Source organism: Mustela putorius, unplaced genomic scaffold (assembly GCF_011764305.1).
Source record: "Mustela putorius furo isolate JIRA1106 unplaced genomic scaffold, ASM1176430v1.1 tig00003983_pilon_pilon_pilon, whole genome shotgun sequence".
NCBI classification, from domain to species: domain Eukaryota; kingdom Metazoa; phylum Chordata; class Mammalia; order Carnivora; family Mustelidae; genus Mustela; species Mustela putorius.
The window spans coordinates 9,602,160-9,616,927 of NW_025422123.1; the positions used below are offsets into that span (position 1 = coordinate 9,602,160).

Genomic DNA, 14,768 nt, shown 5'->3' on the forward strand with positions numbered 1-14,768 from the left:
CATATACGTACATGCGCACAATCTCCTTCGGCCCCTGCCTACTCCTCGGCCCCTCACGACCCTCCGGAAACCCGTGGACTACAAGTCCCGGTAGGCTTCAGGAACCTAGCTCTGACTGCACGTGCGCACACGGCCGCCCGCCGGAAGGACGGAGGCTGGCAGTGTTTATCTCGTTGGGGACCGAGGTGTCGGTTGGCGCGCAACGGGTTCTAGACTGCAGGCAGCGCGAGGACCCGCGGCCCCGCCCCGGCCCGGCCTGGCAGGTAGCCCGGGATGGGTTAAGGGACAAGGAATATTAGAGGGGCTAGGGTCGCCCATTCCTGGAGCTGGAGTCGTGGGGGAGGGGCCTGAGAGTAATGAGGTGGGGGTGGGGAGGGAACTAGGGGGATGATGGGAAAGGAGAGTGTTAATGGGGAAAGAAGGGCTGGGGGAGGATGGTGAGGAAACCGATGGAGGAGACCTGGTGGCTGGCGGAGGCACTGAAGGGAATTGGAAGAAACACGGCTATGAGGAGAAGGAGAAGCTGAGGATAATGGAAGAAAAGTGGGGGGAGGGTCTAGTATTCTGGGGAGGAGAGGTTGGGATGACGGGAAGGAGACAGGGAGAGCGTCATGTAGAGTGGGAATATCCCTGGCCGAAAGGGGTCAGTGAATATTAGCTTTTTCTCCCTTGGTGGCTCAGGGAAAATGGAGGGCTGTCGGGGTGGAGCTTGGTGCGGTGGGAGAAGGAAAAAGGAGAAAACTGCAAAGCTCTCAGGAGATCAAGAAGGGCCAGAAACGGGGAGTGAACATGGCAAGAGACCAGAGAGGGGGGTATGTACGTGAAGAGAATGGAAGAAGCTGGAGAATGCAGCAGTGATGAAGGATCCGGGAGACCCTGAGATGGTGGGGGCTTTTCTCCATGAGTTTGAGTTTTCCTTGTGAAGAAGCTACGATTCTGTCCACCTTTGGATGGAATTGCTTCTCTCTTCTGTGAATTCCTTACTTTACCTTGACATAGCTGAAGGGGAAGTAGAAGCTATGAGGGAAAATGAAAGACTCGAATTCCTAAAACCTTCAACCTTCTATCTCCCGAAAGCCCAGATCCAAGATCTGTTGGATTGAGGACAGGAATAATGAAGTGAGAGTGGTTTCCTGCTGGGGCTATTTCAGGTTTGGCAGGCTGGCTATTTAAAGCAAGGGATGGGGGGTTGAGGGAGGTTGAAGCGGGAGGGGGCAGGCAAGCCAGCTGAAAGCTGTGTCTCTTTCTTTCAAGGGGCCTCCCTTACTTGCTTTCTCTGTGTCTGAGGTTCTGTCAGGCTCTTTCCTCTGCCAGGACTTCCTGAACAGGGAGCAGATGATCCACTCAAACACAGCAGGTGCCTGCCAGCGAAGGCAATACCAGTTGGAGGAGCATTTGTTTGACAGAGTCTACTCATTATCACTAGGTTGGCAGGTCATGCCTGGGTCTATTTATTGTCCTGCCCAAGGACATTTTTTATTTGTTTCCTTTCTGTCTCTCTCTTTTTAAAATATTTTATTTATTTATGAGAGAGAGTGTGTGAGCATGAGCTGGGAGAGGGGCAGAGGGAGAGAAAGAAGCAGACTCCCTGCTGAGTAGGCAGTAGGGAGCCAGCTGTGGGACTCTATCTCCGGGTATCTCAGGACCTGGAGATCCTGACCTGAGCCAAGACCTGAGCCAAAGGCAGATGCTTAACTGACTGAGCCACCCAGGCACCCCTCCTTTCTCTTTTCTAATGCAACCCTACCCCATCCCCATTTCAGGGATCCAGGTGGGAAAAGAGCTGCTAAAATAGCTTGTTTATCCTTACAATAGCAGGGTTGGGGAAGTAGCAGGAGGGGAAAACACCTCCTCTTCTCCCCCACCCCCTCAGTCCCCAGCAGACATATACCTTTCTGGCTTAAGTTCCTAGTTTTGGCAGGATACCAGGCACAGCTGTCAAAGGAACTTGGAGTTCCTGTGAGGGGCCCTGGATGACCCTGATGACAACAGCTCAGCTTGGCAGGAGTTCCCTATGAGGGACTAACCATCCCTGGAGGTCCCTGCCCTGGATCAATCCCACCCTGTCCTGGATAGGGGGACTATTTTCACTCTAAAAGCCTAAAAGCTTTTCTGCTTTGAAGCACCAATGCCAGCTTTCAGTGGACCGATTGGGGTTGGCTGGGCTATTAATAGTCCTGAGTATTTTGAGATCCCTTTCCCCACCTTAAAGAGCAGAGATTCTTAGAGAGGTGGCAGTAAGCGGAGCAGAGCCAGAGAGACAAGAGAATGCACTGCCTTGGGAAGGAGGGTTGGGGGGCACTTGGAGGTTGTGCCAGGTCAGGGACGCAATGGGGCCTCCATGAGTAAATGAGGATGACCGTGCCGAGCCCTTGATCAGCAGATTCTGAGCTGTCAATCAGGTCGGGAGTGGCCCCATCCTTCCCTGTTGGAGAACACAGGGCCAGGGCAAACTCCCTGACCTCTGCCGCTCCCCTGGGCCAGGGCCAGCCACCTGAGCTTTGGACGGGTGGTGTGGGAGGGCCATCAGGGTGACACTTGGAGTGAAGGGCTGGTCCTGGGCAGAGTCACGGTGAGCCAGACAAAGGCCCTGCCTGAGGAGCCTGTGGCCCTAACTTGTGTGCAGGTAGCAGAGGCAGCAGGCCGTGCCGGGGGGGCATGTTGCTGTAACCAGTGACCCAGGGGATGTTACGGTGGACAGTGCACCTGGAGGGCGGGCCCCGCAGGGTGAACCATGCTGCAGTGGCTGTTGGGCACCGGGTATACTCCTTCGGGGGTTACTGCTCTGGTGAAGACTATGAAACACTGCGTCAGATTGATGTGCACATTTTCAATGCAGGTAAGCTGAGGCTGGGACCATCCCTGGGTACCCACATCAGGGAGGGGAACGGGTCGCTGAATCAGGTTTGGTGGTGGTACCTATGGCCAAAGGGGACAGGGGAAAGAATATCTGGTTTGGGAAAAGGTGGACAGCCTGGGAGGGAGCTTTCCAGGGCTGAGCAGAACTGTGCCCACAGTGTCCTTGCGTTGGACAAAGCTGCCCCCAGTGAGGCCTGCCATCCGTGGGCAGGCTCCTGTGGTACCCTACATGCGGTATGGACACTCAACCGTCCTCATCGACGACATGGTCTTCCTTTGGGGCGGGCGGAATGACACCGAAGGAGCCTGCAATGTGCTTTATGCCTTTGATGTCAGTGAGTATGGGTCTCAGGGAGGCTGTGTTTTGCCAAATGATGCCTCAGGGAAGTGGGTGGGGACAGAGGTGGGCTGGGGCATCTGGGAATAGGGCACCCCAGAGTCTAGGAGGAGGTGTCAGGTTGCTTACCTGGCGCCTCTCCTCTCTTTCAGATACTCACAAGTGGTCCACACCCCGAGTGTCGGGAACAGTTCCTGGAGCCCGGGATGGACATTCAGCTTGTGTCCTGGGCAAGACCATGTACATTTTCGGGGGCTATGAGCAGCTGGTACGTCTGGCAGGAAAGTAAAGGTTTAGTGTGGGAATGAGAAGGAGAAAGGGAAATTGAGGGTGGCGGGATAGGCTTTGACTTCTTCGAAGGTCTTGAGGGGGACAGGTGGAGGGTCAGAGAGTGACCACTGATCCCATCTTTTATTCCTTTCTTCACTTCCTTTCTCTTCCCACTCAGGCGGACTGCTTTTCCAATGACATTCACAAGCTGGATACCAGCACCATGACATGGACCCTTATCTGTACAAAGGTCTGCCCTTTCTTTTTTCTCCCAGATCCTTACCCTTAGTTGAAGAAATCATAGGAAGCTCAGTGAGAACAGATCCCCTCCTAGGCTCCATGTTGACCCCCTCCCTCTCATCTCTCTGCTCCTGCCCAGGGCAACCCTGCACGCTGGAGGGATTTCCACTCGGCCACAATGCTGGGCAGTCACATGTATGTCTTCGGGGGACGTGCCGACCGCTTTGGGCCATTCCATTCCAACAACGAGATTTACTGCAACCGCATCCGTGTCTTTGACACCAGGACTGAGGCCTGGCTGGACTGTCCCCCAACTCCGGTGCTGCCTGAGGGCCGTCGGAGCCACTCAGCCTGTGAGTGTCTGTTGGTCCCTGTGGGGTCCCCCTTCCCGCCCTCTGTCCTCACACTCCACATTCCTCTCTCCTTCCAGTTGGCTACAATGGGGAACTGTACATCTTTGGTGGCTATAATGCGAGGCTGAACCGGCACTTCCATGACCTCTGGAAGTTTAACCCTGGTACAGAGCACTGCCTTTATGGGGAAAATGAGGAGCAATTGATGGGGGAGGGGGGAAATCCTGCGAGAGTCGGGGTGGAGAGGATATCTGGACTGGGTAGGTATTCAACCTCCATATTAACTTCTCTTCAGTGTCCTTTACCTGGAAGAAGATTGAACCGAAGGGGAAGGGGCCATGTCCCCGCCGGCGCCAGTGCTGCTGTATCGTTGGTGACAAGATTGTTCTCTTTGGGGGTACCAGGTTAGGAGGAAAGCAGGGAGGCCTCAGGGAAGGGCCCAAGTCTGTGACTGCATGGGAGGCATTTGAGCGACAGGGTCTCATAGAAAGTCTTTCTTCCTTTGTTCATTTCTTTTTGATCCCCACAGTCCATCTCCTGAGGAAGGTCTGGGAGATGAATTTGACCTCATAGATCATTCTGACTTACACATTTTGGATTTTAGTAAGTACACGTATTCCCAGAGTGCTGCTGCTTCAGGTCCCTGGCTTTGGGTGGTGACATTAAGGAACGAACCCTTTCCTTGGCTCTGACCATCTCCCTCTCCCTGACTTCTTCAAAGGCCCTAGTCTGAAGACTCTTTGTAAACTGGCCGTGATTCAGTATAACCTGGACCAGTCCTGTTTGCCCCATGACATCAGGTACAGTGAGTGGTTGGGGAGGAGGGCTTGGTTGAGGGTGAGCAGGCAGCACAGGCATGATGTGGTGAGCTTGGCCTCAGTGTGGAGGGGAGAGAGGTTTCTGTTCTGCTGGAGATGTAGTGTACTTGTGGAGAGTGAGAGGGAAGGAGATTGAAAATTATCAGGTGGGTAAATAATAGGGGGGAAAAACATCAGGTGTTTCAAACCAAGCTCAGCAGCATCACTTCTTGAGTCCCGAGCCTATTTGGTGTTTTTTTTTTTTTTTTTTTTTTTTAACATGCTGAGAAAGTTTGATTCAGTCTTCAAAGTTAGCTGCAAAGTACCAACAAGTTTAGGAATCTCTGGATCACACTAGTTACAGAGTTAAGGGTGGTCCTTCCTAGGTACTTACCTTTGAATCCCATTCTTAGGTCCAAATCAAGCACCAAAAGTTATTTGGTGTATATTGTGTTTTTTTTCTGGGTCATTCTGGACACTTCCCTCTCCTTGTATCAGATAAGTTTAAGTTGAGAGGGTGTGTGTTCAGCATTAAGTGACACAGTGTGCAAGGCATAAGGAGGTACTTGGTACATCTTTGTAGAGTGATAGAATTGTCAAAAAAGGGGGAAGAAGGGATTTGATTTTTATGTGTTGAGAGGGGTGGGGAAGGCTTCTAGAAGCCCAGGAGAGCTGAGTCAGGCCCTTAAAAAGGATAGGAGTGGAGAGCAAAAACAGGCATTCCTGGTTGGGTCTGAGCAGAGGATGAAAGGTAGGTTGGGAAATTTACTGAGCTGTGTACACAGATGTTTTTTTCCAGGTGTTGGGCACAAACGTACTTATATAAACATAGAGAGGAAGTCTACATGAACTTGCAGGTGGAGGAGTGGGTGATACTGGATTTGGTGGTGGGTGGGGCCCGATTGTTGAACTTCTTAGTAAGGTCCTAAGAAGGTAGGTGGCTGTGGGTGGTTGAGCTTTAGGATGTTGAAGGAACTGATGATGTGTTCATAGCTTTGAGCAATTCTGGCCTTGCGGGTGGAGGCTCTCCCAGCTGTTCTTTCTGCCTGTCATTGTTGGCCTTCCAGGTGGGAGCTGAATGCCATGACCACCAACAGCAATATCAGTCGCCCCATCGTCTCCTCCCATGGGTAGGAGAAAGTTGCTGCCGCCTCCCTTCCTGAGCCTGCTATTGTCTTCACTGCCCCTTCCCATCCCTCACCTGCCTGCCCCTTTGGACCCTGGACTCGGTATACCTCTGCGTGGAGTTGTTGGACTAGAGGTGTTTCCTGTGCTGTGAACTCAGTGGGGAGCTGTAGGGGGGAGGGCGAGATCCCTTCCCCCTTGGGCCGAGGGCCCCTTCCCCTTGGTGCTCTGTCCCATACACCTCCTTCCAACTGCTCCTGGGCCTCTGCTCTGCCCCAGGCCAGCCAGGCTCTGCTGGGAAGCGAAGGAAATGGGGATAAGGGAGAAGCAAGCAGTGTCTGAGCCTCAGGAGCTTCCCCCCGACCCTTGTTTCCACCCCCTCCCCCGCTTGAGCCATGAGCATCCATTGGGAACTGAGAGGAGTTGCAACTGTTGCCATGAAACCTCCTTCTCCCTGACCTGGGGAGGCGAGGACCAGCAGATAATCCCACCCTTCCCTGAGCTGTTGCTGTTCCCTGACGCTCCCAGCCAGCTCAGATTTTATAAAAATGAATTAAAAATCTCCAAAAGTGTGATCTGTTTTGTGAAGTGCGATGGGTGGGGGTGGATGACAGAAGCTTGCAAAGGGGTAGGGTCCTGAGGTTCTAGCTTCTCCGCCATGAGCAAAAGGAAACCAAAAACCACCAAGGCCCAGACCTTGTGCCTTTTGAGCGCGGAGTTCAACGCCACGCGACAAAAATACGGCAACATTATCTCGAGCGGCGCCCACCCGCCCGAAGGTCCGCCCCTTTCAACCAACGAGTTGCGCAGACGCGGCCTCCGGGTGAGGCCGGAAGGGGCGGGGTGGGAGCCGTTGGGGCGGAAGTAGTCCATTTCGGAGCCGGCGTGTCCCGCGAGCCGATGCCGAGGGATCGTGCCAGCGTGGCGGCGGCCGCCGGGCCTCCTCGCGGTGGCCGGGGCGGCGGGGAGGACGCCGGGGGCCTGCGGAAGGGTGAGGGCCCGGTGCCGGGCCGAGGGACAGCGGGGCGCCGGCGGCGGGGAGAAGGCCAGGGGGCGGTGCAGTCACCGTGAGACTGCGAAGTTCTCTGAAGGAGCCGCTGTAGAGATCGCCGCCGACGCTTTGGGAAGTGAGGGGGCGCTTCCTGGGTTAGCAGATCCCGGGCAGTTTCTGACAAGGAGGATGCGGGTTTTCCGCAGGGAGAAGACGCGTGTGTAAAAGTACGATCAGGAGACGCATGGGTTGCTGGGGAGGGGTCAGTAGGTCAGTTTCACCAATTTCAAAAACATTTGGTGAACATCCACTCTGTGGACCTGTTCCAAATGCCGTTCTAGCTGCTGTAGTTAGTTACATCGGTGAATAAAGCAAACAGAAACTGTTCTGGGGCGCCTGGCTGGCTCAATGGGTAGAGCAAGATCTTGGAGTTGTCAGTTCAAGCTCCGCATTGGGTATAGAAATTACTTAAAATTTTGAAAAGAAATCCCGTTCTCATGGAACTTACCTTTTAGAAAGGGTGACCAAAAAAAATTAAATAAATAAATAAATAATAACGTTAAAAGCAACAGAGCATGGGACTGTGTGTTTTTAAGGGTGAATCTATGATATGTGAAGTATATCTCAGTTTTTAAAAAGGTTTATAAGGGTTTTGGAGATAGAGAAGGTCTCGCTGAGTAGAGGACGTTTGAGCAACAGTTTGAAGGAGCTAAGGGAGCAAACACTAAATATATTTGTAGAAATCACCCAAGCAGAGGCAATATCAAATGCAGAGGAACTGAGGCAGGAACGTAGACCTTTTTGCTCAGGAACTGCTAGACCAGTGACTGGAGAGGAGTGGGAAAGAGATTACTAGGACGTGAGATTAGAGATCACAGGGGGGGCTTTCAAACTATTACAAGGCCTGTAGCTTTTACTCTGATCAAGAGGAACCCATTAAGGAGTTTTGAGTTCTGGACTGGTGTGATCCATAGGGTATATGTGTGGCAAAGAGGTGGGAGTGATGAGATCAGCTTTGCATTTTAGATGCCCCTGTCAAACCTGAACTGGAAAACCTAGCTTTGGGAGGAGACAGAGGTTGGGAGACCAATTAGAAGATGAGAGCACTTGGGCGGTAGCGTGGCCGAGTGGTCTAAGGCGCTGGATTTAGAAGATGAGAGCACTAGCTAAGGTAAGAGGTGTTGAGAATATGAAGCCAAGCACTGGCAGTGGTCACTGAGCAAGGGAGGCACACCCTGTGGGGAAGCCTGTGGAGGCATGATTCAAAAGAGATGAAAAAGAAGGGACTGTGGCTTGACCCACCTCCGGCCTTAGAGTTCTTAGCCAGGTGAGGCCCCAGGTGGCTGGAGTGTTTGGGAAATTAGGTGTTGAGGTAGCACCATTACGATCTGTGCTGCTTGGGGCCTGTAGTGATTGGTCTGATGGGGATGTTGGAAACGGTTAGCTACCTAAGGAAAGAGGGTGGGATGAGGTCTCTGCAGCTGGGAGAGGCTGTGCTGAGTCATGTCCTCACCTCTCCTTCCACAGACACATCTAACATGTCATTTGAAGAGCTGTTGGAATTGCAGAGCCAAGTGGGGACTGAGACATACAAACAGTTGGCAGCTGGAAACAGTTCTAAGAAGCAAGGTTCTAGACCACGTGTCCAAAATGCGTGTGTTGCAGATAAGCACAGGTGAGGAGCAAGGCCTGCTCAAGGAAGTGGAGCATACCTGGGACCTTGAGTAGGTGTCTGAATTCTTAGGTGGGAGGCCTTTGATCACAATTGGAAATGCTGGGGAGCCTTGTGACTCTTGACCTCCCCAAGAGCATGTGACTCTTTTTTTTTTTTTTTAAAGATTTTATTTATTTATTTGACAGAGAGAGAGATCACAAATAGGCAGAGAGACAGAGAGAGAGATGAGGAGAAGCAGGCTCCCTGCTGAGCAGAGAGCCCCATGCGGGACTCGATCCCAGGCCCCTTGGATCATGACCTGAGCCGAAGGCAGAGGCCCAACCCACTGAGCCACCCAGGCGCCCCGAGCATGTGACTCTTGATCTCAGGGTTGTGAGTTCGAGCCCCACATTGGGTGTGGAGATTACTTAAAAATAAAATCTAGGGGGCGTGCCTGGGTGGCTCAGTCAGTTAAGTGTCTGCCTTTGGCTCAGGTCATGATCCCATTGCCTTGGGATCTAGCCTCACATTGGGCTCTCTGCTTGGTGGGGAGCTTCCTTCTCCCTCTCCCCTGCTTGTGCTCTCTCACTCACTCTCTCCCAAATACTTAAATAAAATCTAAACAAAAAAATAAAATCTGGGGCACCTGGGTGGCTCAGTCAGTTAAGCGCCCAACTCTTGATTTTGGCCCAGGTCATGATCTCAGGGTCATGAGATTGAGTCCTGCATCAGGCTCTCACACTGGTCATAGAGCCTGCTTAAGATCCTTTTCCTCTCCCTCTGCCCCCTCCTCACACACATTCTCTCTTTCTCTGTCTCTTTCTCAAAAAATAAAAAAATAAGAAAATAAAATCTTAAAAAAAAAAAAAAAGACTGGAGACCCTAGACTTGTCCTTTAATTTCTCCATAGGCCTCTGGAAATGTCAGCCAAGGTCCGGGTGCCATTTTTGCGTCAAGTCGTCCCCATCAGTAAGAAGGTGAGGAAGAAGCAGGAAGAAGTGTCTCAGGGGAGAAGGAACAGTTCTTTTATACTCTTGTTTTCTTCAAAGGTAGCCCGGGATCCCCGCTTTGACGATCTTTCAGGAGAATATAATCCTGAGGTGTTTGACAAAACCTATGAATTCCTCAATGACATCCGAGCCAAAGAGAAAGAGGTTTGAAACATGAGACGGGCTCATGGGGATTCCGAAGGGTAGGAAACTAAGGGACAGGTTAGAGAGTCAGGCAGAGGGGAACAGGGAGCAAAGGGGTGGGAAGATTTATTTCGCCTTAACTGATTAACTTCCCTTTCTGTTTTCAAATCTTGGCTCATTAGTTGACTAGCCGTGTGACCATTGGCAGGTTCCTTTACTTCACAGTTTTCTAATCATAAGAAGAGGTAATAATAATGTGTATCTCAGTATGTCATTTGCATTAGCATATGTGAACCTCCCAGAATAATGCTTGGCACAGAATTTCAGTTGACAGGTACAGACTGCTAACCATCGTGTCCCTTTTGCCCTGTGGAGCTGGTGAAAAAGCAGTTGAAGAAGCACCGTTCTGGGCAGGAGCAGGAGAAACTGCAGCAGCTGCTTCAGAGGATGGTGAGTGGCTCAGACTGCAGGTGGGCGGTGAGAGCAGCTCGAGGCAGTGGGGGGTGGCTCCCAGGTCCTCCTGCCCACCCATCTCACCCACCTCCTCTTTGCTTCTCAGGAGCAGCAAGAACGGGCACAGCAGGAACGCAAGCGGCAACAGGAGCTGCGCCTGGCCCTGAAGCAGGAGCAGAGGGCTCGGGCCCAGCAGGGCCAGCGGCCATACTTCCTGAAGAAATGTGAGTGGAGCACAGCTATCTCAGGCTGGTTGCAAGGATGGGCTTGGGCGGCCATAGAGGCAGCATGCTGTGTTGGAAGTCTGTGAGCTCCCTAAGGGAGGCCAGAAGGCAGGATGTCATGGGAAGTTGGAGGAAAGAAGAGGTGGTAGGCAGGAGTTATTTGTAACTATTCTCGTATCCCTAAGTATAGATTACGAGCAAGGAGGGTTGCTTTTATCTCTCTCCTGCCTCCCCTCCATATGCTACGCCAGGCATAGAGAAGGAACTCACAGTTGGTGTAATAGATAAAGCAGAGGATCCTAGAACAAGTTCACGTGCTGCACACGCCTGTGAACTCCAGCAAGTCATGCATGCCAGCATAGTGGTTGAGAGGTATAGACCTGGGGAAGGGGAAGGGGAAGGGTGCCTCCTCCTTTGCTTACCAGCCTTCTTTCTCCCTGTCCTCTAGCTGAGCAGCGCCAGTTGGTCCTAGCTGAGAAGTTCAAGGAGCTGAAACGCAGCAAGAAGCTAGAGAGTTTTTTAAGTCGAAAGAGGCGCCGAAACGCAGGCAAGGACCGGAGACATCTCCCCTTGAGCAAAGAGTAATAAGGAACTGTCCTGAGCTCTGCCACTGTGAGCCCAGTGAGAAATGGATCTGTGGGGACAGACTTTGGCTTGGCCTGTTCTGGTTCTTTTCCATCCAAGGGCAAGAATCTTAGCCCTTAAGCTAGGTTGGCTCAAAGACGACGACTAGAGGGCTCTTGGACTGCTCTAGGGTTGGACAAGACGAAGAGCAACTCAGCCTTGTGCTGTGTGCTCTTGGACTGCTCCAGGGTTGGACAAGAAGAGCAACTCAGCCTTGTGCTATGCCACAGTTCTCTGTTTGGATCTGGTTCCTCGTGTCCTCATGTCCTCCCATCCTTGCTTTAGACCAATGATTGTGGTACAGAAGAGAACAGGCCAGTGAGTGATCTTAAGGCTGGTGAAGGTCATGAAGTCTGTGGATGGTTCCTAGAGCTGGGACTTTATTTAAGAGCCAATTCATAAACATTCCTGTCACTCTTCTTTTTTTTTCTGCTTTTTTGGTGGGGTCTGTGAGTGGCCTAGAACAATTGTTTCAGTGGGCCACTAGTGCAGCTGGCTATGAACAAAGAAGGCTCCCACAAAGAAGGAAGTCAGACCAGAGATCCCTCCTACTTAAACCTCAAAAAACATAGTCATTGGAAGAGCAAACCACTCCCACAACTCACCTTCTTAGCTTTGGTTTTGGATATAAGGAGAGGTAGGGGGTGAGCACAGAGTTTTCTCCAGTAATGTGTAACCACAGCCGGCTCTTAGTACTGTTTGGGTCTAGAGTTCAGACTACCTGTGTAGACTGGAAAATCCTCAAGCTAATGGTTTAGTTTGAAGTGGTCTCAGGTTGGTAGTGCTCCCAGGCACCTAGCAGAAGCAAGTATAATCTTCTCTTGAGGTTTGTATTTTAAACCCAAACCTCAGGGAGTTTCTTAAGATAAAATTTGAAGAAATGTGTGCTTTCAGTGAAAATACAAAGCCACACAAGGAAAGGAATCACCATGACTAAGAGTCATTAGAAAAAATACACAACAGAATCAGACCAGCAAAAACCTGTTAGAAATATGAAATACAAAACATAGGAACATTTGGCTCAGGATGTTAAACGTCCAACTCTTGCTTTTGGCTCAGGTCATGATCTCAGGGTTGTGGGATCGAACCCTGTGTCCTGCTCCTCATTCACCAGGGAGTCTGCTGGAGAATCTCTCCCTCTCCTTCTTCCCCTTCTCTCTTTCTCTATAAAATAAGTAAACTTTTAAAAGTACAAAATACAAAATATCTTGCTCGTATTTAAAGAAAAAGTATGACTGAAAAAAAGAACATTTAAAAGGACCAAATTGGGGGGCACCTGGGTGGCTCAGTTGTTAAGGCCTCTGCCTTCGGCTCAGGTCATGATCCCAGGGTCCTGGGATTGAGCCTCACATCGGGCTCTCTGCTCAGCAGGGAGCCTGCCTCCTCCTCTCTCTCTGCCTACTTGTGATCTGTTTGTCAAATAAATTTTTTTTAATCTTTTAATAAATAAATAAAAGGACAAAATTGGTTTGATAAAAAAGTAAAGCTTTTAAAAATTAACAGTATACCATTTGCAGTTAGAAACCTTATGGTTAAACAACAGATGAGACATACCTAAAAGAATGAACTGGAAGTAGATCTGAAGGTACACAGATGGAACACAGGGATGTAGAGAAATGGAAACTGAGGAAAAGAGGTGAAAAAACATGGGAGAAAACAAAACTTGGGAGATAGACTAATGTGATCCATACAGTCAGAATTCCAGAGGAGGGAATATTTTAAAGATGCTGGGAATTTTGTAGCATTGAAATTCATAAACTGTAAGCCTCAGAAAGCCCAGTTAATTCTAAATGGGTTTGATGGTGGGCTCAGTCGGTAGACCAAGTGACTCTTGATCTCAGGGTCATGAACTTGAGCCCCATATTGGGCAGATTTTTTTTTTTAATTGATAAATCATAAGAAATTAAAGGATGTTTGGGGCACCTGGGTGGCTCAATGGGTTAAGCCTCTGCCTTCGATCTCAGGGTCCTCGGATCGAGCCCCACATCAGGCTCTCTGCTCAGCAGGGAGTCTGCTTCCTCCCTCTCTCTGCCTGTCTCTTTGCCTACTTGTGATCTCTGTCAAATAAATAAAATCTTCAAAAAAAAAAAAAAGAAATTAAAGGATGTTTGAAAGATATCTAAAAAGCAGCTATCAGGAAAAGAAAGAGAATTAGAAGCTAGGACTTCTAAGGTTTGATGCTTCTCGAATGGGGGAAAAGCTGTAACTGATGACTGAAATGTGAGATGCACATACGGTGCTTGTCTCCCGGTGACTGTAAGCTGAGGAGTGAAGCTACCAGGATAGTTTGCCTTGCCCAGAGGGATCCAGTGATACAGGGTCCCTGATGTCACATGTGCCAATCCTCTGTTAGAGCCAAAGAGCAGATTCTGGCTGATAAAAGCAGAAAGACTATTGAACTCTTGGGCTCACAGAAACACAAGTTAGAAAACAAGAGGAGGGTTCCTGGGTGGCTCAGTGGGTTAAGCCTCTGCCTTCAGCTCAGGTCGTGATCCCAAGGTCCTGGGATCGAGCCCCACATCGGGTTCTCTGCTCTGCAGGGAGCCTGCTTCCCCTTCTCTCTCTGCCTGCCTCTCATCTCTGTCAAATAAATAAATAAATAAAATCTTTAAAAAAAAAAAAAAAAAAAAAGAGGAACAGTGGTTGGCAGGTAAGTCTGAGCCATTAAGAGTACCTTAAATTCTACCTGGGAACCAGAGTATGCTGAAGCTGTCCCAGCTGCCACCAGAGGTAGTGTGCTTTCCTTCCTGCTTTGCTGTTGACTGAGAAATTCCTGGCAGAGGCATTTGATTAGCTAAGCCTTGGTTATAGGACTACAAGGAGATAGCTGGGAAAGCCAAGTGTCTGGTCCTATGTGGTGGGAGGTGAGTTCTGTCTCCTTTCGTGATTTGTGTGGAGTTCCCAAGCGTGAGAAGGGGCTTCCGATGAACAGTGGTCAAACCACACTGCACGTCCCCCCTGGGGCTGGATTGTCGCCCCCGCGGCCAGACCTTCAGATGCTGCTTTTCCCTTTCATCAGGTCCCCACAGGAGACATCAGAACTTGGAGCTTCAGCTTCTGGTTAGTTGGTCTGCTTGTTTTTTTATTTTTGTTGGCAACATATTGAGACATAATTCAGTTTACCCATTTAAATTGTACAATTCAGTGGTTTTTAGTTTATTCACAGAGTTGTGCAACGATCACAATTTTGTAACATTTTTGACACCCTGAGAAGAAACCCCAATACCTTCTAGCAGATACCCCCCATTTTTTTCTTTTTAAAAGATATTTATGTGATGGAAAGAGACTGCAAGAAAGGGAACACAAGGAGTGGGAGAGGAAGAGGGAGAAGCAGGCTTCCCCACCGATGCGGGGGTCTCAATCCCAGGACCGTGGGACCATGACCTGAGCCGAAAGCAAATGCTTAACAACTGAGCCACCCAAGCGCCCCTCCCCATCTCTTCCCAATCTCCCCAGCTCTAGGCAGCCACTAAACCACTTTGTCTCTAGATTTGCTTATTCTGAAACATCTTGTGTGAGTGGGATCAATATTGCTCATGTATAGCCAGCTGTCTGGGGTATAAAGAACTGAGGCTCTGAGGAGGGTCTTACAAGGGGGGCAGGGGAGCAAACTTCTGTGTCAGACAGGAAGCCTGTGACCTGTATGGATGGCAAGTCCTAAGGGCAGGGGAGGAGGCTTGTCTTCACTGGTGCTGGTGGGGGGGCAGT

General features: G+C 50.4%; 1 protein-coding gene across 2 annotated transcripts; it reads left to right on the plus strand.

The window, feature by feature from the left end:
* Positions 1 to 74: 74 nt before the first annotated feature.
* KLHDC3 (kelch domain containing 3) lies at positions 75 to 11,479 on the plus strand. Of its 2 annotated transcripts, XM_045071154.1 has the most exons (15): positions 75 to 263; positions 2,627 to 2,839; positions 3,018 to 3,194; positions 3,349 to 3,464; positions 3,645 to 3,716; positions 3,846 to 4,059; positions 4,137 to 4,223; positions 4,355 to 4,463; positions 4,589 to 4,662; positions 8,500 to 8,647; positions 9,537 to 9,603; positions 9,676 to 9,780; positions 10,135 to 10,209; positions 10,319 to 10,436; positions 10,885 to 11,479. In XM_045071154.1, exons 2-15 carry the CDS (start codon positions 2,686 to 2,688, stop codon positions 11,019 to 11,021), a joined length of 1,653 nt encoding a protein of 550 aa, XP_044927089.1. In that variant the 5' UTR covers positions 75 to 263; positions 2,627 to 2,685; the 3' UTR covers positions 11,022 to 11,479. The 2 variants fall into 2 exon arrangements, with proteins under 2 accessions (XP_044927089.1, XP_004739936.2); XM_004739879.3 differs by lacking the exons at positions 8,500 to 8,647; positions 9,537 to 9,603; positions 9,676 to 9,780; ... (1 more) ...; positions 10,319 to 10,436; positions 10,885 to 11,479 and adding exons at positions 4,781 to 4,859; positions 5,924 to 6,553 and having other exon boundaries at positions 112 to 263.
* The last annotated feature ends 3,289 nt before the right edge of the window (positions 11,480 to 14,768 follow it).